Consider the following 27520-nt stretch of genomic DNA (forward strand, 5'->3'; position numbering starts at 1 on the left):
TGGGCTGATGCAGGCTTGTTCAAAGGTCAGTTCCAAAGCACAGTTCAGTTCTCGAAGTGAAACCTCAAGGGGATGATTCTGCATTGACTTGTAGACACGCTGCCCTCGAGCAGAACGAGGGAGGCCACTTCCTCGGGGCAGGTGGGCGCCCGACCACATCTTCACGTCCCCTTGGCCCGCTCGGGTTCTCCAGGTGAACAGGTGCTCAGGGGCCACCCCCCACCCCCGGAGGGTAGGAGCAGGTCCCGCCCCTACCCAGGTGCTCCGATACGTCCTTGACCCTTTACCCTCGCCCCCGCCATCCAGCATCACCTGTCCTCAGAAACCTCCCCACCCGTGTGCGTTGGCCTCCCCCTCCCCACATGACCTTCTTCCTTCTCAGCACAGTCGTCTCATCCTCTAAGCGATCACCGGGCTGGGTGAATTCACTTGCATTGAGAGTCACTGAGTCAGGCCCACTTCCCAGCATCTTCTTCCTATCTGACTCTGCAGGTTTGCCCATGGGGTGGGCTTCCAACCTCTTTCCTCCTGCCTCCCACCAGCAGAGGGGCCCCAGTGCTGCTAACCAGAGGCTGAGTCTGGTGCCCTGGTCGCCTTGGAGTCCGGCCTTTCCCTGGGCACAGTCCGGTGCCACCCAGTCTGGTTCCCCTTGAGTTTCCCACGTGCCTTGGTTGTGGGAGTTGCTGTTTTTTTCGGCGGGCGTTTTGGGAATTTGAGAGCAGCACGCACTTCATCACTTACCGGGTGGGTGTGACCCAGTCTGGACTCCAGCCTGGGGCAGGCTGTGTGGGGAGTGTCCGGAGTGACCTCTGAAGACCACATCACTGGTCTATCCACCCCGGACCACCCGCCCTCTCATCTTTGCTTCTGTTGATTTATCCTCATCTCTATGCCTGCCAGCCTCTGAGAGGTCTGTGGATCTCTGGATTGCATCAGCCGTCTCCTTCAGTGAGCCAGAAAAAATTACTCTCTTGGAGCTATCACTTGGAAAATGTAAGGACGAGATCTCCTCCAGAAACCAAAGCGCTGATCACTGGGTGCGGCATAGGAAGTAGTGTTCATTATCCGCCGTAATTTTGTGCATCTCTTTTTAAGCGTAGATGAGGATGTGCCTGAACCTGGAGCTATTTGGGGGGCAAAGACCTCATCATTATTCGTAACACCTGGCACAGGAGAGAGCTCAGAGGGAGCAGGCAGACCACAGAAACACGGTAACTGGTGGCAGAAGAGTGTACATTCACTGGGGTTTTTCAGTTACAAGGGACAGAATTCACACTTAAAATGGAATAAACAAAGAAGATACTCTTACTTGCGAAGGACGGGCAGACACAGGTTGGGCACCAGGCACAGCTGTACCAGGTGCCAGAGTAAATCCTCGGAGCGTGCGTGCTTCCCCGTACCTTCCCTTTCTGCATTCCCTTTGCCTTCGCTTCTCTTTAGCTCCACTTCCCTCTGGGTGTTTGTTTCACTCTCTCTCACCGTGAAAAGACATATTCTATGGGACCAGGTAGATCAGTAATCCCTGGGCCTTCCAGCGCCAGAACCCAGTGGCAGGAAACCATTAACTTCATAACTCTGTCAGGGAGACGCTGAGGGATGACCTGGACCGAACCCACACCGAGTGTCGCCGAGGCCAGGGAGGGGTGGGAGGGAAGGCTCTCAGGGCACACAGGCACGCACCGCATGTCTGAGCTGGTGTCCAGGGCAGAAGGTTGTGCTCACGGGCAGGCCAGAGCCGCAGATCATGGGGGAGGGACGGCTTCAACCTGGGCCAGCGGAGCATGGAAATCTCTGCCAAGTGCTCAGCCAGAGCATCCTGGAGTAAGACAAAAGCAAGTATTCCCTCTGATTAAAAATAAATTTTAAAAAATGCTGGAAGGAGAGGTGTGAAGTGAAAGTCGTTCATTCATGTCTGACTCTTTGGGACCCCCTGGACTATACAGTCCATGGAATTCTCCAGGCCAGAATACTGTAGTGGGTACCTTTCCCTTCTCCAGGGGATCTATCCAACCCTGGGATCAAACCCAGGTCTCCCACATTGCAGGCGGATTCTTTACCAGCTGAGCCACAAGGGAAGCCCAAGAATACTGGAGTGGGTGGCCTATCCCTTCTCCAGGGGATCTTCCCTACCCAGGAAGGAGAGGGGTTACCACCAAAATAATTCCCTCAAAAAAGTTAATATATATAAAGCACTTTGAACAGTGCGTAGAATGACATATCAAATGCTGCTCCCCCAAATTCATCAAATATAAATGAATGTGTACTGTAAAATCAACACTTTTTCACTTACCTCCAAGAAAGCATAATATGCTACAATTTTAGCGTTGACACACCATCAATTTTAATACGTTTGAATTTTGGTGAGACTGAAATGTGAATAATTTGTGCATATTAGATTTGAAAAAGTTAAGTGCGCATCTTTATATATGTCCCCACCACAAAGGACTGACAAATACTGCTCTTCCTCTATACTGAAAGGTTGTTGTTGAATCACAGTAAGACACCGGGATTCTTGGCCCCCAGAGGAGAAGAATTCAATCCGGGGCCAGAGATGAGGCTTGATCGCTCAGAGCTTTTGTGTGATAAAGTTTTATTAAAGTATAAAGGAGATAGAAAAAGCTTCTGACATAGGCATCAGAAGGGGGCAGAAAGAGTACCCCCCTGCTAGTCTTCAGCTGGATGTTATATAGTCACTAGCAGTCTGTTAATGAAAGAAAGGAATGTCTTAAAACTCAGAATGGCACCAGGCCCCTCACCCATAAGATACATTTTGGGATAATCTTGGCACCAAATGGTTCATCCTGGGCCATAAAATGATTAACTTGAATCTTGAAGAAGGGCAGACCACCATACAAATAGTTTCATTTACATAGATTAGAAGAACAATATCTGAGTCTAACATACTGGTTTGTCAAATAGGTTCTGAGCCAAGAGGCGGAACCGACTTGAAGACAGAGTCGGGGTAAACGCATAGCACATGAGCATAGCTTAAGACAAACATTCCCGTAAGAAAAAGGCCTTGGTTACCTCTAGGTTTGAGAATGGTTAACTTCAGGTGAAACCAAGTGTCATTATGGCAACACAGTGTTTTAAGAGAAACCTCCTTTTAAATTTGTGTAGAGAAGGAAAAAATATTGCTAGTTTGTTTCCTCCTGCCACTTAAGAGAGATAAAAATGGCTGACACTTGCAGGCTATTTCCTCTGTTTGGAGACCCCCGGCCTCCCTGCCTGTTACCCTCTCAATACGAAGAGGCAAATACTCTCCCAAGTCTGGTGACCCGGGAAGCCCTCCTTCTGTTGGAAGGATGAGCCGTGGCTGCGGGGCAGCCGCACTCCTGACAGTGACCACAGCGCCGCTGAGGGGCACGCAGCTCGGCCCAGGAGGTGGTGCCCCCAGGGAGGGTGGGGGCCCCTCCAGGAGCTGCCAGCGGCCCCGAAGCCCCTGAGAGAGGCCCCCATGTGGCTATGAAGGTCCCTCCCGCCCAAATCCTCTAAAGAAAGGCGACTTGCTCAGTGGAAGACTCTGACCCCAGACAGCGAGTGATTCCGGGGGGCCTTTCCCAGGGGTACCGAGAGTTCCCACCCCCATGAGCCAGGAACGGGGGTGCCCCAGGGACAGGGTGGCCCTGTCCAGGTGCAGCCATGGATAGCACCAGCTCTCTGGCAGGGGCTGAGCTGCGGGCCACAGGCAGTAGAGGGTAGGAAGCCTGCAGAGGCGGATCCCAGTGGGCTTGGCACCTTCGGGGTTGACGAGCTGCTGCCAGCCCTCCACGTCCCGGCTCGGAAGCCCTGCGCGACCCTGTGCCCAGGTGCCCTGACCCTGGCGCAGGAAGTGCCTTCACACACTTCCTCCTGGCACTCCCCAGCCTGGTGTTTGGGGAGGCTGACCAGGCTGTCCACGGGCAGGCCCACGACTCGGAGGCCCACGGGGAGGAGAGGGGGCTAGGCAGGTTCCCCCGCCCCCGCCCTGAGCCTTGTCCCCGTGGTCGCTGTGAATTCGCTCAGCTCCCATGTCCCAGGGGACTGGGCACAGCCATCAGCTGCAACGGAGCATAATTTCATCTTGAGGCTTTTCCCTCAGCTTTGGAAAAACAGCACCTCTGAGCTCTGCAGATTAGAGTGCGAGTTCAGCAGTGGGAGAGTTCCTGAGAGCCCGACTCTGAAAAGCATGCTTTTCCTCCACCGTTTGCACTGAGGGGAGGGTCTGTATGGTGATGTTTCAGATGCTTCTCCTAGATTGTGGCTGACATTTGAAAGGATGAGCAATGTGAGTACTTTGTAGTAAGAAGGATGGTTTTAGATAATGTGCAAGACTTTCTCTTTCTTGGTACTGAACTCTGCTCTTTGGCGTTAAATCCATGTTATTTTGCTGCGGCGAAATGTGATGCGCTGTGTTGCGCTGATTTCTGGAGGAAAGGCTGGGATGGGCAGTGCCGACATGAGAAGCTGAAAAGACTCCGTTATTTGTCGGTATCCTAGCAGCAAGGACTGGATGGGCTGATGATAGTTATTATGCTAATAGTGCATTTCCTTTAAATGTGCTTTAAAACCCTCAAGTTTTTCTGCAGCATTCCTGCAGCACAACTGTCTCCCTTTTTATCCTCCTGATAGCACCACGAGGCAGACGCGGCAGGTATGATTATCTGTATTTCACAGGTGCAAAAGTCCAAAGGCAGAACAGTTGTGTGAATTTTGCCAGGTCCCACCGCCGCCTGGGCAGGAACCAACCTGAGAGCCAAGTGTGCTGGATCTGGGGCAGTGGGTGGACTGGGGACGTGAGCTGTTCACACAGCATAGTTGTGGCTCCAGCACCGGTCAGATGAGAGCTTGCAGAGCCAGCACCCAGCGCCCTGCCCGGCTCTTGGGAGGTGCTCACACGCGAGTCTGTGGGGTTGATGGTGATGCTCCCGAATTGGACAGGAGCCACTAAGAGTCTGGAAAACCCTCACTGATTCAACAGCATTGCCGCCGCCACCCCCACCATCAGTGCATTTCCAGACTCAGACACCAACTCGAGGAACAGACGGTCACTTCCTTGCCCAGCCGAGCAGTAGAATGGCCAAAGCAGGGGCTCGGAGAGCAAAGCAGAGTAAGCAAAGAATTGTCAGTTCCCGAAATGAGCTTGAGTAATCGGAGAGCGAGTCTCAGCACCTTGGCATGTTGACCTAGGAGACAGCAAGCGTCTACACACATATGCGTCTGTTGTTCCCCTTTAGATCAGAGGCCACAGCTTCCCACTGGCGTCAGGTTCTGTAGGCACGGTTTGAGAAGGCTATACGTTCTGTCCAGCATCTTTCTCACATAATCTACCTAAGAAAAGTCCCTCTCGACATGGTTTTCTGACTGTGGGTGCAGCCAGCCTCTGCCCCCACCAGGAGAGCACAGGGCCTCCCGAGCAACTTTGGGTGTTGCTGTTCAGTCTGAAAATCTGATAAACAAGATATTTGCATTGTTATCAGATTTCCTTTTGTTCTTGGTATGAACACTTCTGTATGGTCAGTACTTCATGCGGTTCTCTGGCCCACCTGTTCGTCTCCTCCACCCATTTTTTTTTTTTTATTGCACAAGGAGCAGGAGGCATGGTTTCTACTCATGGGAATTTCTCCTTGGAAAACGGCAGAGACCCCGCCAAGTCCTAAGACGCACACGAGAGCATTTTCACTGTGATAAAAACCAGAATAGATGTCAAACAGCAGAGACATAATGAAATAAGCTACGGTGTATCTCCTAAAAGGCACATCTCAGAGCATGCTTAATGATATGGAAAAGCACTTCTGATATAGATTCTCAAACATTGTGCAAAACCGTATGTTACATAACTTTAGCTTTATTAAAACTAAATTTTATACCCCACCCACCGACCCTCTCACGTTCTCTCTCATCTAGAAGGGAATAAAATACCAGACAGTCTATTTTATCAAAAACAGTCATGTGCCATGTATCTGTTGAGTTGCAGGGTCGTGAGCTTTAACTTTTCCCCTGTACGCCATAGCAATGCTGAGGGTGCACAGGCAGAGGTCAGCGGCATGTCCCGGTTTCCACCTCATGGTCGGCCAAACTGATGTGTGATCTCCCACCAGCCAGTTTGCTTTTCAAAAAGATAATCCCAGCGGCGTTGTGTTCACCCACCCGTGGGTGTTGGCGAACATCCTTCCTGTCACTGCTGCATAACAACTTCACTCCAGTGGAGACCCAGTCAGCGCTGTCTCCTGACCTGAACTCAGGCAACATGGGGTGTTCCAGGAGCCTGATGGCTGCTCGGAAACACCCACAGGGACTCTTGTATCTGCCAAGCAGAAAGGTCGACTCACACGCCTGGCACCAGCCTGGCACCAGCTCAGCTCAGCAGGGTGTGGACAGGGGCCGTTTGTCAGCAGCTGCTCCTGGGTGTAGCCCCCCACGGGACCCCTCGCAGCCCTGGGGGTTCTCCTCCACGTCCCCACTGCCAGGTGACAGCACAGGACCCAGGACCCCCGTGGGTGGGTGTGGAATCCCTCCTTATTCCCCTCCCGAGCCCCCAGGTGCCCAGAAGGACGCGCCTGGTGACTGGAGCCGCACACTCGGAGAGGCCACGGCGACAGTTTCTCCCGGTGGGCACCGTTCTGCTCGGCCAATGGTGGCGTGTCAGCAGTAGAGCGCTCCCCTTCCAGCCCGCACCCACCCTGACCAGTGTTCAGGCAGTAAGCAGAAAGTTAACCAGAAGGTCGAGTTCTGTGCAGAGGCCACGCAGCTCCGAACACAGGAGGGGTGTCCAGTCCCTTAGTCACAGTTGGTGCTTCTGACTTGCTGCTCTGTGGCCCGTGGACGAAGCCCTTCAGGGGACCAGAAGTGATGTCTGTAATACACACAGAAGCTAAGGCCAGGTGGACACAGGAACCTGATGGGCGCCAGCCTCCCCAGGTCAGCCGGCCTCTCCATCAGCCATTTGCTTCTCCTGCACAGTCTGCTGAAGGATGCGTTGGCCAGGTTTCAAGGTCTAGAAGCAGAATTTCCATGTTCTGGTGACGTGTTTCATCCGTGTGCAGTGTTCCAGTGGCGTGGGTCAACTGTGTAGAGTTTCCAGTGGGAACAGAGTGAACACAACAGGGACGATCCCGTTTGCCGTAGGAATACAGCGTATCATCACTGCTGAACCAGTGGGCGCTCCGTGACCACACGAACCGTTCCATCTCTCCCTATAAAGTAAACTAATGTCCTGTGTAACAGGATCTTTCATCCTCCCTTATTGTGGAAATGTAAGTAAAACTGTGCTTGGTCAGGAAGCAGGGGAACTCAAGAGAAGAAGCAAGAAACAAGGGGGAAAGCGATCAGTGGATCGTGACCACTCCAGGAATGTGTTCTCGAGAGGGGCAGTTGCTGTGCCATGTCAATTTTGAACCCCGGGATGAATGATATTTGGGGGTTTTAGCTGGAATCCAGAGAATCTGTTTCCCCCTGAATAGTAACGTGTTGGGTTCACTGTGAATGTTGACTTTCCCCTTCAGGATAGTCTCCTTTCAATTACGAGTGTGGTAGTGGGATCACTAATTAATTTGCTGAACGTCTTCTCCAGATGTCAGACACCTTTGGACTCAACGGGCTTAAATATGGAGGAAATCTTAGGGATCATCCAGTCAACCTCGTGTTTTGTAGATTAAGTTACATGAAATTAAGTTACAAGGCCAAGGTTAAGCAATGGACTCAGAACTGGATGTCTAACAGTCTCAGCTCGAATTCAGGTTTCTGTTTCAAGTCCAGCGTCCCTTCTGTTTTATCATCCACTGGAGCTGTGCTGCTGCCTTTCAGCCAAGCCCTGAGCCGGGCAGTATAGCTGCCTTTGGGCCTCGATTTTCCAGAACCAACGGCTAAACTGTGCCACTGTGGTGACTGTCCCATCCCCAGCGTCCTAGATGACAAGCTCCCCTTTGGGCTCCATGTGTCTCTGGGCTTTCTTGTAACCACCCTGGGAACACGTGGGTATTCTTCCTGGTCACTTCCCCCAGGAATCCTCTCCTAACGCCTCCAGGCAGAATAAAACTTTGTCGTGATGAGAGTAACCACAGAAAGACTAGCGGGTGTGTTACTGAGCCCTGACTGCTGGGCACTGTCCTCAGTGCTTTGACGTTGTCAGCTCACTCAGCCTCACGCCCACCCTAAGACTGGGCTCTGCGTTTATCTCATTATTGTTTCGTTGCTTCAGTCATACCCAACTCTTCTGCAACCCCATGGACAGTAGCCTGCCAGGCTCCTCCGTGCATGGAATTTCCCAGGCAAGAAGACTGGAGTGGGTTCCCATGTCCTCTTCCAGGGCATCATCCCGACCCAGGGATTGAACCCGTGTCTCCTGCTTTGGCACATGGATTCCTTACCACTGAGCCACCCAGGAAGCCCATGCCTTTATCTCCAGTGACAGATAAAGGGACCTCTGGGAGTCCAGCTCTGGCCCAGTCCCGCAGCAGGTCTGTGGTGCTCCCGGAGCACGGGGTGCAGACACCCTTGTGGGGCCTGGAAGGGACTGAAGCTCTGTAGAACCCAGACTCCCATTGTAAACGTGAACATCTTCAAAGCAAAATGTGTTGTTCCCTACAACTTGTTCCCTTTTGTTTTCCTTCCATTAAAAATGCAGCCAGCGTGAAAATGGATTTAATATCTATCATAGCAAATTTTACTTATTCAGAATATTAATTGGCTATGGTCTGACTTGATTCAAAAATGCATTGTTAGGCTTAGAACTCATAAAAAGAAGTTAAAATTTCATAATACATCTTTACCCTTCGGCAAACTCGTAAGAACAGCTGCAGAAATTAAACGAGGATGTGTACTTCTGTCTGGAAGTTTTCCAGCTCATTTCTGGTTGAAGTGAATGTTTAAGAGGCAGGAGGCCTGAGCAGGAAGCTGATACTTGACGAGTTTTCAGCTCCATCCTTCCGTGAGAACCGTCTGTGGGAACTGCCCTTTCGGCATAATTCTGTTTAAAATGTCAATATTTGTGCTGTTTTCTGTGCTTGCAAAACACCCTCTCACTGGCCTCGTCAATGACACTACAATATATTTTTTAGAATTACTTAAAAAAAAAAAAAGATTGAGTCCTGTTCTTGGTCCACGTAGCTCCGCTTCTATAGACGCTGGAGATTTGCTTCCCCCTGGGGGTGGAAGGCAGAGCATTTAGACACAGAAAACATGCAGAACTGACCAGGGCCTTGTGAACAGGCTCATGCATACTTTAAGAGCCCCGGGAGACGCTGGATTTTTACCCTGGGCTGCTATTTCGTAGATTTGGCTGCACATGACCAACCTAGACAGCATATTCAAAAGCAGAGACATTATTTTGCCAACAAAGGTCCGTCTAGTCAAGGCTATGGTTTTTCCAGTAGTCATGGATGGATGTGAGAGTTGGATTGTGAAGAAAGCTGAGCACTGAAGAATTGATGCTTTTGAACTGTGGTGTTGGAGAAGACTCTTGAGAGTCCCTTGGACTGCAAGGCGATCCAACCAGTCCATTCTAAAAGAGATCAGTCCTGGGTGTTCATTGGAAGGACTGATGCTAAAGCTGAAACTCCAATACTTTGGCCATCTCATGCGAAGAGATGACTCATTGGAAAAGACCCTGATGCTGGGAGGGATTGGGGGCAGGAGGAGAAGGGGACAACAGAGGATGAAATGGCTGGATGGCATCACCGACTCAATGGACATGAGTTTGGGTGAACTTGGGGAGATGGTGATGGACAGGGAGGCCTGGCGTGCTGCAGTCCATGGGGTTGCAAAGAGTCGGACACAACTGAGCGACTGAACTGGAATCACCTGGAGTGTTTCTTTAAAATACAGATGTCAGGGTCCCACCCCTAGATTCCGATCCTTGGGCTGGGCTCCTGGACCTGGCAGTAGGGTTTTCAGAGCTTCTCAGATCATTCTAATATGCAGCCGAGTTTGAGAGCTGCTGACCTAGACCACCCTCCTCCCCAGCCCCAGAGAATTTGGGGTTGACCCAAGGTCAGAGCTGTAACATCCCCCAGGGCACCCCAGTGCTGCACACGGGTCGCCTAGCCAGCAGCCGAAGGCCCTCTCTGCCTCCTCCACGACTGCACTGGCCACACTCAGGGCATCCTCCCCACTGTCCCTGCCAGTTGGCCTCCATCCTTACTCCTGCGGTGACAGGCTGACGCTTGCCTGTCCTCCCTGCATCCATCTTCACGGCCCAGGGCTCACCTGCAGAAGACTCACCCCAACCCTGGCGCTCCCTCCTCAAGCCTCAGCCAAGGCTTCCCGCTGCCCCTGGCGTCCTGTGCCTGGCAGGATTCTGGTCACTGGGAGCGTGTGCCCAGTGCCCCCAGCCCCCAAGCCCTGCCTCTGGTTTCTCGCAAGCTGTTTGCCCCTTGTCATCTCATTTCTCCGCCCCCTTTCCTTGTCATGCTCCCTGTCCAGATCGCAACCTAAAACCCACTTTCTCGAGCGCTGACCCTTGCTCCAACCCAGGTGAACCTTGAGGACGTCCTGCTCTGTGAGTTGAGCCAGACACAGAAGCACCCACACTGCACTTTTCTATTCTATGAGGTCCCTGGAGTCGTCAGGTGCCTAAGACGCAGAAAGTAGAACGGAGGATGCTGCGGGCAGGGAGTGCAGTTAGTGTTTTATGGGGGCGGGGCTTTATTTCTGCAGGATGCCAGGAGTCCAGGAGATGGCGGTGGGGACAGTTGCAGCACAGTGTGAGTGCGTTTAATGCCAGCAGACTATGCACTGAAAAGTAGCCAGGGTGGCAGGTTTCATGTCAAGCATGTTTTACCACAATTAAAAAACATACTTTTCAGTCACTTTCTCAGGCCTGTCCTTTGTCCTAAGGTAGCGGTACCGTCACATGTCCCCACGTCTCCACTTGTCCCCATCAGAGCATTCTCCTGTTAAAGTCTGTCTTCTTTACCAGACTGTAAGTAGGATGAAAGTGCACGATACATCCCACCTCGTCCATCAACGCGCTGTCTCAGGATTGGCACAGAGCAGGTGCCCACCAAGTGGTGGTGGTGTTCAGTCACTCAGTCATGTCCGACTCTTTGCAGCCCCGTGGACTGCAGCACATCAGGCTTCCCTGTCCTTCACTATCCCCCAGAGTTAGTGGGAGATATGAACTTAATGCTCAGATTCATGCCCATTGAGTCCATGATGCCAGCTAACCGTGTCATCCTCTGCTGCCCACTTCTCCCACGAAGTGTTGGTCACTCAGTCGTGTCCGACTCTTTGCGACCCCATGGACTGCAGCCCACCAGGCTCCTCCATCCATGGGGTTCTCCAGGCAAGAATACTGGAGTGGGTTGCCATTTCCTTCTCCAGGGGATCTTCCCAACCCAGGGACTGAACCCGGGTCTCCTGCACTGCAGGCAGATTCTTTACCGATTGAGCTACCAGGGAAGTCCACTAAGTAGTTTTTAGTAAATGTTGAGTGAATAAGTCTCAGGTTTCCAGTTTCCCAGCCCACCCCCCCCCCCACTCCGCCGCCTTCATAACTTCTAGGGAAAATACAATTGCTAACACAGTCAAGGCAACTTGATGTTAACACCCCCACGGGTTTCAGATCAGTTGTCGAGGTGGTAAATGACAGCATTGGGTGAACTGCGTGTAGTTTGAGGCTCTGACTGACCCTCAGTGTAGATGGTGTTGGAGGCAGGTGAGCCCCAGGGGATCTTGAGACCCTTGTTCTGTCCAATAAGTGCACCAGGAAAATGCCTACCAAATGGCTGGCTGTGAGGTTTTAAGAACACCCTGTTTGGAACTGCTTCCTTGATTAATGCTGTGCTTTTTTTCTCTTTCCAATTAGATATTTATCTTTGAAAACAATATCTACTACTGTGCGCACGTCGGGAAGCAGGCCATCCGCGTGGTCTCCACTGGGAAGGAAGGCGTGATTTACAACGGCCTCAGCGACTGGCTGTACGAAGGTACGCGGGGGGCGGGGCGCCGTTCCTGTGGGCGCGGCTGCCACTGCTTCACGGCGGTTCGTGGTGGTGATGTGCACTCTGTCAGTTAAGCTCTGGTTTCTGGAGCGTCAGCTAAATTCCAGAGGGCGTGTGGAGCCCCGGGGAGCAGCAGGCGGCCCGCGGGGGCCTGCAGTGTCGGTCTCTCACTTGGTGGCCAGGTGTGCTGGGCACCCGCCAGCCTGTGCCATGCTGGGGGTGACTCTGGAACAGGCGGGGTCTAGACTCCAAGGTCCCCTGCTCCCTTTCCGAGAGGCGGAGCACCTGGTTCTGCCTGGGGAAGACGTCAGAGGGTAAACCCCCACGGGCAGGGTGAGGTGCTGCCTGCGTGCATCCATCCACCTCGCTGGACGTTTCCTGCCACTGGGATGCCAGAGGACTCCGGCGGCGGGCGTTACTGAACCTCTGAAATCTGAGCGAGCAGCTCTTTTATGAAGCAAGCATCTGCCTACAATGTGGGAGACCCGGGTTCAATCCCTGGGTTGGGAAGATCACCTGAAGAAGGAAATGGCAGCCCACTCCAGTATTCTTGCCTGGAAAATCCCATGGACAGAGAAGCCTGTTAGGCTACAGTCCTTGGGGTTGCAAAGAGACAGACACGACTGAGCGACTTCACTTTCAGTTTCCGTGCTGATGAGAACTTTGCTGTGAGGGTAACAGTCGTGTGTTGATTGCTGCCAGGCCCCATGCTAAGCGCCTCATGTCTCCTGCCGTAGTCCAGGCTGCTGTGATACCAATAGACCACAGTCTGGGAGGCCTGAGCACCTTCTGTCTCTTTCACATGGTCCAAGATCAGGGCTCCGGCAGTGCTGATGTCTGCTGAGGGCTCTCTTCCTGGCTTGCAGATAGCCGCCTTCTCCCTGTGTCCTCACAGGATGGGGGTGCGGGGGGAGAAGGAGGGAGGGAGCAAGCTCTGGCCCCTTCATCCTGCTGGTGGAGTACTCATCCCATCATGGAGGCTCCAAAGGCCCCGCCTCCAGACACCATCACCGTGGGGATTCGGTTCCACGTGAATTTTGTGAGGCCACAGACACCTCATCCATGGCGCCCTCAAGAGCGCATTCTGAGATGAGCGTGTCACAGACGTTTCACCAAGGAGGCAGTGGTGAGGGTAGGTCATCTGCCCGAGTTGGCACGAGGTCAGGGGAGATGCTCTGGGGGGGTGTCACTGTTCAGCTGCAGGACTGCCCCTCCTGGACATGCAGGTATGGACGGGCGCCAGGCTGATAGACAGCGGGTACCCGTCTCGACCTTCCCGCCTGAGAACCCATGATCACAACAGGAGTCCACCGTGCGGGGCTGGACCAGGGGCTCTGGGATGCCTGGGCGTGACCAAGCCTGGAAGAGCTCATGTTTCATCAGTGTGGTGCGTCCCTTAACCTGGGCTCTGCATTGCAGCAGCTTTTTTATATCCTGGAGAACAGAGCACAGAAACATCTATGCTCAGTCCCACTTCCCACTGGAATCTCACTGAAGCCACTGAGGCTCAGGGTTCTGTGACTGGGTTTCCATTTTTTTAAATTGAGGTGGAAGTCTTTGACAGTTAAATGCACAGTTCCAAGGCCATGGTTCAGTGGGCTTACTAACATGCTGTGTGCAACCCCATCAAGGCGTAGAACGTGGGACTTCCCTGGCAGTCCAGTGGTTAAGGGTCCACGCTGCCCTGCCGGGGGTGCAGGTTCAGCCCAGTGGTTAAGGGTCCACGCTGCCCTGCCGGGGGTGCAGCTTCAGTCCCTGGTTGGAGAACTGAGATCCCGCATGCCACGTGGCATAGCCAAAAAATAAAAATAAACAGTAAGAATAATAAAATAATTTCTGAAAGGAAATCCTTCAAAAGACACAGAACACTCCCTCATCTCAGAAGGCCCTCCCTCCACCACGCCCCTTCCCAGAGGCCACCACGGTCCTGATTCTGTGCAGCTGGCTTCCTGGCTGAACGCTGGAGCGCTCATCACAACCGTCCCCCTCCCTGTGGTCTCCCCGGAAGCCTCATGTTTATTCCATCGTGGTCACCACTGCTCAGAGCACCCATGGGTCTGGGTCTGAGCTGCATTCCGGGCCCCAGGAGAATCTACCTTGAGGTTTCATTGGGCTCACCCGAGGGTGTCACGGGACAAAACGGACAGTATCCACCACGCTTCTGCTGTCCTGCGACAGACAACCCTACAGGTGGCAGAGGGGTCAGGGCAACAATCCCATGGCCCCCAGCGAGGGGCGGGGCACTGGGGTCCCAGCAGGAAGAGCCTCAACCCGCTCTAGGAATAATCTTCTTTAAAACTCCATCACCAGGAAATTGAGAATATCTTTTTTAGTATCTTCCTAATAAAAGAACTCATTGCCTTGCAATTCAAGGTAAGCTTCTGCTTGAGCAGATTGGTTGAAAAGAAATGTTTCTTTAGGGCATTTACAGGGAATTGTGTTGGTGTGATAACAGGGCCCCAATATTCTAAATCAATCATGGTTGATGTACAGCTCAGTCTGCTGAGTGCTGTTCCCTGGAAGGTTATATACACTGATGCTTCGACTCCTGGAGCCTGCAAGGAATCTCAGCTCCTTTTTAATAATGGGAAAGTAAACTCTGAAGGCTGCTTTTTTCTCATCTGTGACTTAACTGCTTCACCTCCAAATGCTCCTTTTAAAAAACGGTAGGGGGCAAGATTAGAGGAAAAAAATACCCTGAAAGCGTTTGCAGGGTGCCTGACTCACTCAGAGATGTTAGTTCTGAGAAGCAGAGCTTACGTAAATTCTAAGCTACTCCACGGCCCATAGGCTTGTTGGCAGTCAGATGCCATATTGATTTGTTTTGTTTACCAGAAAGGATCTTTTGAACATGTTGAACGTTTCAGAATATCAAGGGCTGAGGAAGAGGAGGAGGACATGCAGGGGAGTGCCAGGAGCCCCCATCCCTCAAGCCGAGGTTTACATGCACTCCATAGGAAACCCCCTAACTCACTGAAGCGGCCCCCACACTGGGAAACGTGCCCTCAAGGCCGTCTGTGACATCAGACCACGAGCCCCACTGACTCTGCAGATTCCTGCCCTCACAGCAGCCACACACTTATCTGGATGAGTAAAGTGCATATTTTATTATTCTGGGCAAATGTCATGCAGTTACATAGTATTTTGATTTTAATATGAGGTTAAAGATGACTTAAAAGTGTCCCACAACTCTGTCAAGGTTTACTAAGGTCAAGTTGGGCTTCCCTGGTGGTTCAGATGGTAAAGAATCTGCCTGCCATGGGGGAGACCTGGGTTTGATCCCTGGGTCAGGAAGACCCCCTGGAGAAGGGAATGGCAACACATTCCAGTATTCTTGCCTGGAGAATTCCATGGACAGAGGAGCCTGGTGGGCTACAGTCCATGAGTTTGCAAAGAGCTGGACGTGACTGAACAACTAACACTTTCACTTCAAAGTTGGTTACCCAGAATCTAAAGGTGTATCCAGTTTCTGAGAACTCAGAAAGGGAGATTCTGTTAGGAATTTGTACTTTCATGCAAGTCTTAGAGATTTTGCAAAGCTCCTAATATGTAAGCTTATGAGCAAAGGGCTGGATTGCCCAAATTTTTATGAAAGGTTCATGGTTTCCAGTGTTACAGAGATGGTTGTATTTTCCAGTCAACACTGTTTACATTAGTTCCATTTTGATCATTGCCATCATATACACGAGGTGTGGTGGGCTTCCCAGCTGGTCCTAGTGGTAAAGAACCTGTCTGCCAACGCAGAAGATGTAAGAGACGTGGGTTTGATCCCTGAGTCAGGAGGATCCCCTGGAGGAGGAAATGGCAACCCACTCCAGTATTCTTGCCTGGAGAATCCCATGGACGGAGGAGGCTGGAGGGCTCCAGTCCATGGGGTCGCAAAGGTCAGACACGACTGAGCGACCCACACTGCTACTACCATAGTGGCACAGCACAGAGTTTTTGGCCAATAACTTTTCAATAATGAAACTTTAAGTCATCACCTGTTTTGCTGTCTTATGAGACATCCGTACCTCCGTTGCCGAGGCAGTCAGATGCGTGTGTGTGTATGTGTGTTGTTTAGTCGCTCGGTCGTATCTCTTTGAGACCCCATGGACTGTAGCCCACCAGGCTTCTGTGTCCATGGGATTTCCCAGACAAGAATACCAGAATGGCTTGCCATGCCCTCCTCCAGTGGATCTTCCCAACCCAGGGGTCAAACCCATGCCTCCTGCATCTCCTGCATTGGCAGGTGGATTCTCAAGGAGACAGGGAGTTGACTGAGGAAATGGCTCACGTGGGAAGTAATGTTGTCATGACCAAATTGTGGGGCTCCCTGGGGTGGTTTTGAAAATGTGTACTTTCCACAGGAAATATGTTCCCGTAAAGAATTCTTCCCAAATCATCCTGGTCACCCCAATCTTGCCAGATTCCCTAAAGTGAAATTCTAAGTCTTAGTTCCCATGGAATGTGCCTTTGTCTTTGACTAACCTTGTGGTTTATTCCATGCTTGGTGAGCGGTGTGTGTGTGCTGACCTGTATACCTAGGCTCCCATGTCCCCTGCCCAAGCTCTGTACTTGTGATCGGTGGATCAAGCCTGCGGGGTCCACTGTGGTCACAGGTCCCAGCGGACAGCCCTCGCCCGGGACTGTCAGATGCAGGTAGGGGACATGCACACCAGGTTTTTATCAGCAAGAAAGTATTTCTGATGCCTCTCACTCTGTTATTAAACCACCCTCCTGCCATATACACATTTTGATCCTGATATTTTGCAAAGCTCATGGAGCCACTCTGAGTGTCCGTTCTTGATTGAGTTCTTCAAATGCTAACATCTCTGAAGTACCTGGATCCGGTACTTCAGTCATTAGCAGGCTGCATCCTGGTGGTAGACACGCCCGTGGAGCCTCATTCTGGCTGGACTGATAGATTTAGAGACAGTTGCACGGCCTGGAGTTCAGGGGACTGAGAGTCATGTTCACGTCTGCATGCTTATTCAGACCATGGATTTGTAGCTCTTTGGATGTGCTTGTTGGTTACTTCTCTGATTTACCTGATGGGAAATCTTGGTCAGACCAGGAAATCTCCCAGAAAATTGCCTGCAGCTTGTGGTGGGCTTTACAAAGCCCTCGCGTGTGCGAGCGGCAGAGCTGGGGGGGAAGGGCAGGGTCTTTGCAGCCACCGAGCCTGCCTTTGAATCATAGCTTCACCACGTAAAAGCCCCATGAACCGGAATGAGATCTGAACTCTTTGGGTCTGTTTTCTTATCCGCAAGACAAGCGTGAAGACCATCTAGGTTCCCTCAGGTCATCTTGGAAATTAAATGGACTGATGCGCTTACAATTCTTAGAACAGCCCCTGGGACAGGTGAACCGCAGCTGTTGCCGTTGAAGCTACTGTTATTCTTTATCTTGGAATTTTAAAAAAACCAGTGGCTTCCCTGCTGGCTCAGATGGTAAAGAATCCGCCTGCAATGCAGGAGACTCAGGTTTGACCTCTGGGTCGGGAAGATCCCCTGGAGAAGGCAACTCACTCCAGTATTCTGGCCTGGAGAGTCCCATGGACAGAGGAGCCTGGCGGGCTACAATCCATGGGGTCGCAGAGACTCGGACACGGCTGAGCGACTGACACTTGAACTTTTCCAAAACTGGTCACATAGCAGGTACACGCCTCTCTCGCTGGCATCGTCAGCACCAGAAGCACGAACGAGTGGTCCATTCTCCTCCAGCATCAGTGTTGAACACCACTGAGCTGTTCACTCTTGAGTTATTGTCTCCATATGTCTATATAGGAAGTGCAGGCTTCCCGCTCCCCCTGGAGAGGATGTCTGTGCAGATACAAGCGTCACCCTGGAACCTTCTCTCTGCATCAGCATCCCCAAGCTGGAGGCGTGCCCCCCTCACCTGACAGCCGTTCACCCTTGAGCACCACGGTCATGTCACTCGGTAAAGAGTGTGCTTCAGGGTGGCTTATAGACATTACATAGTTAAAAATTCATATTGCAATTCGCTTCTAAAGAGGGACACGGGCATGACGGTGATGATGAGAATACCGGAATTTAATCAGCCTCCAGGGGCGCCCCCGACCCAGGAGGTGCTGCATGGACCAGCAGCAGCACCGGGTGGCAGGCGGCAGGCGGCCGACCTCTAGTCCAGTAGGTCAGCGCTTTCGGGGTTTGAAGTGAAGTGAGCGTTCTTCCTGGGTAGCCCTGTCTCCAGCTCCATGAAGTAGCGGTGACCTTGACTCAGGCAGCAGGGGGTCTTACCTTGTAGAAAGACACAGAAGAGGCCACAGCTGTTGAGTGGGGACCCTCTCGGGTCTGGCATGGGGCGGGACGAGATGCTTCGGTGTTGGCTCGTTGCTTCTGTGCTCTCTCTGACCCCCGACGAGATGTCCTCCTGTTTCCCTGTAAACGTCAGCACAGGACAGTGGTCCAAGGCTGAGAGTGAGACTGTCAGGCCTGTGGGGAGAAGCTGCCAGCCAGGCCGCATCCAGCTGGCCCCCAAGGCTCTCCTCGCCCCCGGGGCCGGTCCAGCCTCATCTGGATCCTCCGCTTCCTTCTCCGTCTTCAAGTCCTGTCACACCCACCCCTGCCCGCACGCCTCCCCACCGGGACGGTCCCTACACACAGCCGCGATCACCCGTCCTCGCCGTGCAGCCCCGGCTCCAGGGTTCAGGTGCAGGGTCCCAGACTCCCCCCGAGGGAGCTTAGCTGGCCTCCTTTTTCCCACTACTATCAGAGCTTCCACACCCTTCCTTCAGCAAAAATAGCAGGCTGATCACTGAAGAGCCCCAGGAATGGTTAATCTCACCGTAACGATGAGCTTCACTCTTTTTATCCCCAAAGGAGGCAGGAGAGGTGTTGGGAATGGAGACAGTCGCCTTACTCAGGACCGAGGGGCGAGGCAGGGACGTCACTCCAGACCGCCTGCTAATAACACTGCCAGGCGGGGCTGGCCTGCGGCAGGCGTGCTCACTCTCACCCACTGCCTCTTCCACGGCTTGCCCGACATGACTAAACAGGAACGAACTTCCTGCCGCAGCTGCAGAAACTTGGGCTCAGAAGCGTTGCGTGACTTCTCTGCGGTCACACAGCCAGTAAGTGTTTCCAACTTGGCTTCCTCACTACACGCCCATCATGTATAAAAAGCTGCATAAACTTCTTGCAGATTAAAAATAGGCCTGATGGGTTCCCGAGGGGTGAGCGGACCACCCATCACCTCAGCAAGGTCTGCTCACACCTCCGACACCCCCAGCTCTGCACCAGGCGCTTCTCAGCATGGGTGTGAGGGCCCCAGGACCTGCGGGTGCATCCCTGAGCTGCCACGCTGCCACCGGTGACCTTGAGGCAGTCACGTACCTCGTCTGACCTTCAGATTCATCATCTGAAAACGAAGAGCTCAGATAACTTCCCCAAAGATTTAGTGTGAGGCTGGATGATAGCACACAGCGGAACCACGTGGGCGTGGCAGGACGTGTCATCACGACACGGCATCTCAGGGCTGTGAAATATCCCATGAGAATCCACCTCCCGCCGGCTGCTGGCGGACGTGGCAGGGTCTCAGACGGCCGTTTGCCCAGGGTCAGATGAGTGTCTTCCACAGAGGGGCAGAGGTGTTTGTAAGGCAAAGGTCAGGCCTGAGCCCCCCAGAGTGTGGTACCCCCAGAGTGTGGCACCCCCAGAGCACCCAGCTGAGTGCAGGGGAAGGGTCTGGAAAGCGGTCTGGATTTCTCCCGAGAGAAGCCCGCAGAGACGTCCTTGCCCATCATCTTCCTTGTCTTTCTCCTTGGGTCCCCCACCCTCTGAGTGCCGGGGTGACCATAGCTGTGGTCCATAGTCACTCTTGTATCTTCCTGCCTCCCGGGAGCATGCAGGCAAGAGTTTCCATGGAAACTGTGTGATGAACGGACCTTCCAGTCATGAGGATGGGGCGTAAGCCTGGGGGATCTCCAGGGGCGCCCTGGTGGCTCTCCACTGGAAAGGTGACCGTGGCCCGAGCTGGGGCGAGACCGAAGCACCAGCCAAGGAAGAAGCAACATTCTGTCCAGGACGTCAGGCCAGGGAGGCCGGGGCAGGGGCCAGGGCCCGGCGACAAAAACAGCAAATGCTGGAACTCCCGATAGGGAATTTCCCCCAAGTTCAATGCCGAGGGCAGGGCCCTGACCTGTGCTTTGCAGCCCAGCGTCCTCCCTGTACTGAAATAAACCTGGTCAGAGAAGCGGGAGAGGATGCCGAGGTCAGGCTGGGAAACTCTAAAACAAACCCACAGGGACTTCCTCGGGGGTCCGGCAGTAAAGATGTCACGTGTCCACTGCAGCAGATCCAGGTCCAATCCCTGGTCAGGGAACTAAGATCCTTCAGGCCATGTGGTGTGGCAAACAAGTAATAATTTTAAAAAACCAGAAAACAAGTCAGCAAAGCAAACCAGACACCCCCTCCAGGATTCACAGCAGGAGAATCGCTCATGCCCCGCATAGGGCAGAGGTGGGCGGGTCTGCTCCCAGAGCTCACCTAGGGGCGCAGGCTGCAGGCCCCGCCCTCCCGCCTGGCAGCAGGCCCCGCCCTCCCACCTGGCAGCAGGCCCCGCCCAGCCCAGAGTGGGTGGAGATGGAGGCGCTGTGCTCGGACCGGAAGTGACTCTGCTGGGTGGCCCTGCTCACCACCGGGCCACCAGGCCCAGGGCCCAGGACGCAGTGCTGGCAGCCAGCCAGACGCGGGAGAGGCCTGCACAGTGGAGACCCTGCCCTGCAGATTCCCACGGCGGGGCCGCAGACCCCAGATCTGGAATCAGCAGGAGAGGAACTCCTGCAGGGCCAGGGGGGCCCTGAGGGTCAGTAAGAAGAACTGAGCAACAGGTTTAGGGGCACCCGGGGGGTGTGGGTAGTGGTTGCAAGACTGCTGCGGCTGCTATCCCCCAGACGCCAGGCGTGGGGGCATTAGTGGGTGGACTCTGGGTGAGGGCAGCTTGGCCTGCCCGAGCACTCGAGAAGACATTAGTGAGTCGCTGCAGGTAGTAATGCCACGTCCCCCTCATTGGACCGCTCAAGAGACAGCTAGGGGTGTAACTTTTTGTTGCTGCAAACTCACCTTGCATGCATGGTCACTCCAGTCGTGTCCAACTTTTTGCAACCCTGTGAACTGTAGACTCCTCCGTCCATGGGATTCTCCAGGCAAGAATACTGGAGTGGGTGGCCATTTCCTCCTCCAAGGAGTCTTCCCAACCTGGGGATCGAACCGTCATCTCCTGCGTCTCCTGCCTTGGCAGGCACGTTCTTTACTGCTAGCGCCACCTGGGAAGCAAACTCAGCTTATTTCCCACTTTACGGCTGATAGCCGAGGGGCATCAGCCAGATCGCTAGCTGGTAGGTCTCCATCTCCCATCAAAGGTTGATCAGTGACACGTGTGCCTGTGATCAGCACCCTTCTCCGCGTCTCCTTGGAGTCCTTTAAATTAAGAGTGTGTTTCCCACCGAGCAGCCCCCGACGGCAGGGGACAGACCCCAGGGTGGGCGGGCCCCGTGGAGCTGGCCATCGTGTGACACCGTCGGTTTACTGCAAACCCCAGCTCACAGAGTCAGAAGCCGAGTCTGCCCTTGACAGTCCTGCCTGGGCCTTGTGGGTCCCTGATTGTTCTAATTCAGCGTGAAACAAAAATCAGGAAAAGGAGAACTCTGAGGGGAAAACGTTCTCTCCACGTGTGGGAAGAATTCCCGCTGGTCTTGAGAAATGTTTCTCACAATTAATTACCTAATCCTGAGAGAGTGATAAATAATATACGATGCTCAGTGGTTAGGCTTTTAAAGCTCTTTAATTATGCATCGACTGTGGGATTAAGACCGACACATCTCCATCTTTAGGTTGTGGAGTTTTAATGAAACTCGGGTATCGCTGGCTGAAATCTTGATGCTCCCGGACACCCCAGTTTCCTTTAGTCTTTTTTGTTTCCTAAAATCTCGTAAGGACTTGAGACCCTTTGCCCTAGTGTCGAGAGTCTTGTTAATGTTAGCGTTCCACCGAAAGGCAGGCCACAGATGCTTGAAGGAAGACATGTGAGGCTCCGAGCTTGCCTGCGCTCGAGACGTCATCTGGGCCCAGAGGCCAGGGTCCTGCCCCCACCCTTTCCCACCGAACCCGCGTCCTGACCTCTTTGCGCTTAGTTCTTTTTCTCTGCTCTGCAAGCATCACTGGATGGACCGGATAGCGCTGCCCGCCTCCCTCAGCTGTGTTTTCGTACTTGAATGTCAGGGGGAGCACTCAGTGTGATGGTGTGAAGTCTGTACGCATAGGAGATGCCTTTGCGACGGGCTGTCTACCTGTCCTTGGCTTTCCTGGGTGGGTGTCAGGAGGAAAACGCCCCGATTATAGTGGGGTGGGGGGCCCAGCACAGGGTGCCCCCACCCTCCACCCCATTCTGCCCTCCCCGGCCCCCCGCAGGACACGCGTGTGCTGGGAATTCATCAGGGGTTCTCATATGCTTCTCCCTGCTGCTGGTCCTCCCTTCGTGGAACCTCCTTTTCCTTTCTTGCTGTACAACCTGTGTTTTCAGTGTAATTTTTCTCTTTGCCCAGGGCTGGGTTTGGGGAGGTTGGGGGCAGGGTGGGGGTGAGATGGCAGCTCAGCTTCTCCGCGTCAGAGCCCCCTGGACATGGAGACACACCCTTATCACTGTTACTGCTAAGTCGCCCAGTCGTGTCCGAGCCTCTGCGGCCCCGTGGACCGTAGCCCGCCAGGCTCCTCTGTCCATGGGATTCTCCAGGCAAGAGTACTGGAGCGGGTTGCCATGTCCTTGTCACAGATCCTATGAATGAGGGCCGGTGCCTGGAAGGAGATCCAGGCCTTAGGTCTCAGGTCAGTCGCACCTTCCTACTCGGTCTCCCAGCAGAGGGAGAGGCCGTCTCTCCGTCACCGTCGTGGGGTCAGGGTGCCCGAAAGGGACTCCTGCACTGGCCAGAGGATACAGGCCTGTGTCTGTACCACATGCACTTATGGCTCCAAGCCCCCGAGCAAGGCCCGGCGGAGTCCGGGGCCTGGCGTCCCCAGCGTCTGCCCCACCCCAGGCTCCTGCGGATGGGTGGGCCCCTCCCCAGGACACGACGCCTTCCTCCCAAGGCCACAACTTGTCCATTCACTGAAAATGGGCCCCAGGCCTGGGAACCACTGGGTGCCAGCCGTCCCCAAAGAGCAGATGACCATGCAGGCCTTAATGGAGAACTCCCGTCCAGCACCTTGTTCTTGCCGCAGGAGTTCGAGCATATGGCACTTGCTTTATTAATAGAAAAACCAACAGCCGTGGGGACACAAGCCCAGGAAGTGTTGGGATTTTAAATAGATGTTCCCAGGAAGGGGCCCAGCCTTCCTGGAGGTCACAGGGTCACGTCTGCCCGGCCCTCGGGACCAAACCACAGGGCCACAAGGTTCTAGATCCGCACACACCTTAGGTTTTCGGTTCTTCTACGTGTCCGAATGACTGCTCCCCATCGCACAGCTTCTGTTGAGGGTTGAGTCTCTCCCCCAGTCCCGGTGCCCGTGGGCCTACCCAGGTGTGAGGCGTATGAAGAATCTGCAGGTAACAAACTTCATTCCACACGGAGGCTGCATGGACACCTAGCCTGGCCCGCCCACCCCACTGGTTCTAGAACGTAAGCCCACCTCTCCCGTGGGCCCAGAACTGATCGGTCTCCAGGGAACCCGGGGCTGGTGACCCTCGTGTGACAGGGGGCAGACGTGGGCCCTCCCTCGGGAGCCAGCGCGGAGCAGCCCCACCGGGAAGCCAGGATGCACCATGTGAAGCGGGCTCCAGGGACACACCCATGCATTCTGCTCCAGGCTCCACAGGCCCCCGTGGGACGAGGCTGCACTGTGCCCCAGGCTTGCCTTCAGGATGGAGTTGAATCACACCCTCACCACGGGGTGCCTGTCTCCAGCGCCACTCAGACACTGGCAGAGTGACCCGTTCTGGTTGCAGACCACAGACCCATGAAAATCAGAAAATCAAGCAATCGCTAACCCATTAACTGATTTATGGAATCCAGAGCTGAGTCCTTAAACATTTGTCCCAGCTGCCTTCTCTCAGGATGTTATCAGTGCCTGGTCCCCAGTCTCTTTTCCAGTTTCTGCCTTTTGCCATCTACTGCTGACTTGAGATCCTGTGAGATGTGAGCCTGCATAAGCTTGTCCTGAAGGGGAGATTTTTGAAATAGCTGGGGAATGCTGATTAGAAAATCCACAGCCGCCCCTCCACATCATGACACCAGCTGGTAAAGTCGGGAGACATTCTGGGGCCTTCCTCCCAGCTCTGGCGAGGGCAGTGCTCGCTCCCGTGAGCCGGGCACGGATGGCGGGCGGGGCAGGCAGTGCCCTCCCGTGCAGGCACCGTGGCCACTTCCACTGAGACATTCAGCACTTCCAGCCTCTGGCCTCTCCACCTGCCTCGCATGGAGGAGGCTCTGGGCCCTAAGGTGTTGGGGTCAAAGCCCCAGAACTGAAGGACAGAGGCACAGACCTCAATGCCTGAATACTTTTCTGGGAGCCCCCAGATGGCCCCCCATGTTCCTGGGCTGATGGAAGGTTCAGCAGACTCTTCAGGGACCACAGAACACTGTGTCTTGGTGGCCATGTAGGTCGAAAGGATGAAAGCCTGAAATGAGAACCAGTCCTGAGTGGTCACAGCTGAGGTTTTCGGAAGACCAGGTCGGGCAGGGGGGCTCACCACCTGCTGTGCTGTCCAGCTGCTCTCCACTCAGGCTGAGCCACGCACGTCTCTTTCTATGCACTCGAGTTTTATGTAAGTAATTTTGTTTCATTGCAACATTTAACTGAGACTGGAAAGTCATCATTAAGGGGACATAAAGCTGAAGGAGGAATGGAAAACTATGTAGAAGAGACCTCTAAATTTAGGCTTCGGGGGAGACGGCCTTCTGGGGTAATGGGCCTTTATTGACTCTGATGTTTTAGGAACAGGGAAGAAGAACTCATTACTCCCACACTGCGATCTCGCAAAGCAGAGGATGCTAAAACAGATGAGGCTCAGCCAGAGATGCAGAGTGTGTGTGAGAGAGGAGAGAGGCATAGACAAAGAGAGAAACTCAGAGACAGACAGAGCAAAGCAGACAGAGACTTTCAGTTCAGTTCGGTTGCTCTGTCGTGTCCGACTCTTTGTGACCCTGTGGACTGCAGCACGCCAGGCTTCCCTGACCATCACAAACTCCCGGAGCTTGCTCAAACTCATGAGAGAGAGAGACTTTACCAAAAGAAAAAAAAGAGATTTAACAAAAGTTGAAGGACTTTCCTTGCCCTCTTGTGTCTGTCTCATTTCGGCACAGCTGGAGTCCTGAAACACTGCCCTTCACACGGGACAGTGACAAGGGGATCCCCTGGGGTGCTTCAATGCGACAGGCAGGTTTGCAGCTGGTCATCACGGGGCCCATCAGGGGCCTTGGGTGTCCACCCCATGGGAGCAGCTTCTTGACAGTTTCTTCCTCAAAAGTCTCCAGCCCCTGGAAATGCATTCGGTGTCTATTTTCCCCTGGAATGAAAAAAGGAGGACAGGAGAACTGAGGCAATCTATCAGTGTTTGGAGAAGCTGCAGATTAGCAGCCAGCAAGGTTATAATGAACATCTGAGCGATCGCAGCCGGGGAATAAAAATCAAGTCCAGACTCCTGACTGTCTCAGACGTGAGGACGTGGGGGTGGACGCTGCCCCCTGGTGGCCAGCACAGGCACGGCGGGTCCACTGTCCCCGGGCTCAAGTGCTGAATTGTGGGGGTTGTCAGACCACCGGGATGGTGATGAGGTGTGTGCAGTGAGTAATATGCAAGCCACACGGCACTGGTTAGCCAGGGAGGCTGCGGGTGGCAAGGGAAAAGCTCCTTCTGCCTCCTGGCTTGACGTTGGCCGTTTCTCGTTTAACCCCCCCATTTAATTCCGCTCTCGGCGCGTCAGATAAAATATTTAGTGGCAGGAAAAAGGCTGCAGATGCAGGCGGGAATAAATAAGATTGCCCGTATATAGAACGAGGCCATTTATTTCCAAGTGCAGATCTATCAGGCATGTTATTTATGTCTTTTGCAATTTTCCAGGACCCAGATTTCTCCAGATGCTTTTTTTCCCAGTCGACACAGCAGTGGGGGTGCAGGAGGCGGCACTTATTAACAGGGAGAACACACAGGGCCTGTGTTTTAGGAGCGATCCCAAAGCCTGTCTCAACTGCCTGCACTGCTTTGATCTGCCTCTTGTCATCCTATCCAGAGGTGACAGCCGTAATGCTGACATGACTCAGGTAGATGGAGCCCTCAAGGCAGAGACAGCTCGAGCTGCCCGGGGCGGGCAGGGGAGACGGGCCGGAGGCTCAGTGCCGGGTTGGCGGGGCGCCGGCAGCATTGGGATGAGCTGTGGACCAGCAATCAGGACCAGAGCCAGCCCCACCCTCTGCCCTTTTGTGAGCCTGTGAAACAGCCCCATCTACTTCTCACAGCAGTGCCCCCTCCACACACCCCAAGACCAGAATCCACTCAAGGCTCTGGCAGGCGCTTTGGGTGAGCCGCCTCTGCCTGTGGGTCTCAGCTTTCTCCTCCGTGAAGTGGAGTCACAGAAGCATGGTTGCAAGCTTGGCAGGGTGGTCATGGTGAGCGTTGGGTTCCTAGTGGGACAGACGACATACCTGCCTTGCTCATCCCGCCAGGTCACGGCTCAGCACACACAGGCCCGTTAGCCCCAGAGCCCGAGTGCTGGCTGGTTGTGAATGTAGTCCTTCCTGCGGCATTCATCCAGGCCAGAAGCCGCGGCCGACTGGGAGAAAGTGAGTTCAGACCCACGTGAGTGCGGACGTGAGACGCGGGGAACCTTAGGCAGGGCGGAACCTGAGGACTAGGGCGACATGCAGAGCTGGGACCTCTCTTCACGGGGAGGCATCTCCCCTCCAGGCGCCAAGGGCACCTCATGGGGAAGGTACCTGGAGGCGAGCCGCTCTGTAGGGTTGGGAAGCCTGAGGCCCTGTCCCTCGACCAGGAGAGAAGCCCCCCGGACCCCTGGGAGAAAGGGGAGCCCCATGTGTGCAGTGAGGGTCCAGCCCTGGTGGATTCTGCCTTCTCTTCACATCATTTGACAGCCCATCCAGTGGGGGCTTGTTGACAAAACCTCTCCTGTGTGAGATCCTCCCAACCCCAGAAGTACTAGCACACTCCTCTCAGTCTTCTGAGAAACTTCTCCCCGGAGTCATTTTATCCACAGAGAGATTCTGGCAGTCGTTTGCTTTGGACCACACTTGGCCAAAGACAATTAGGGAAAATAAAGCAGAATTCACTTGATTTTTGACTTCCGTATGCTGTTTGGATTTTGGCAAAGGGAGAATTAACTCATGGTGACTTGCTTTTCACTCTAAAGAGAAGCTGACATTTTTTGTGAGCTACTGAGCAAGTTTGAGAAGATTCATTCGAAGAACCACTGACCCTACAAAACAGGACTAAGATATACCGTATCTCGGAAGAGTGCCCCATTGGAGGATGGGGTCTCCCTTGGGAGCACTTCTCTGACTCAGGGGGAAGTGACTCGTCACTGGAGTTCTGTCTCCTAACCCCGATTATTCCCAGGGCCCACGGCACCTCGTGCTTCCTGCTGCATTT

At 53.7% G+C, this 27520-nt stretch overlaps 1 protein-coding gene across 5 annotated transcripts in view; it reads left to right on the forward strand.

The window, feature by feature from the left end:
- The window catches only part of DPP6 (dipeptidyl peptidase like 6), a 1065758-nt gene that overhangs the window by 931234 nt on the left and 107004 nt on the right, over positions 1-27520 (forward strand). For all 5 annotated transcript variants that reach the window (XM_024990441.2, XM_024990444.2, NM_174040.2 and 2 more), the window contains 1 exon segment: positions 11786-11906. In XM_024990441.2, coding sequence (XP_024846209.1) covers positions 11786-11906 — 121 coding nt within the window.

This window comes from Bos taurus, chromosome 4, assembly GCF_002263795.3.
Source record: "Bos taurus isolate L1 Dominette 01449 registration number 42190680 breed Hereford chromosome 4, ARS-UCD2.0, whole genome shotgun sequence".
NCBI classification, from domain to species: domain Eukaryota; kingdom Metazoa; phylum Chordata; class Mammalia; order Artiodactyla; family Bovidae; genus Bos; species Bos taurus.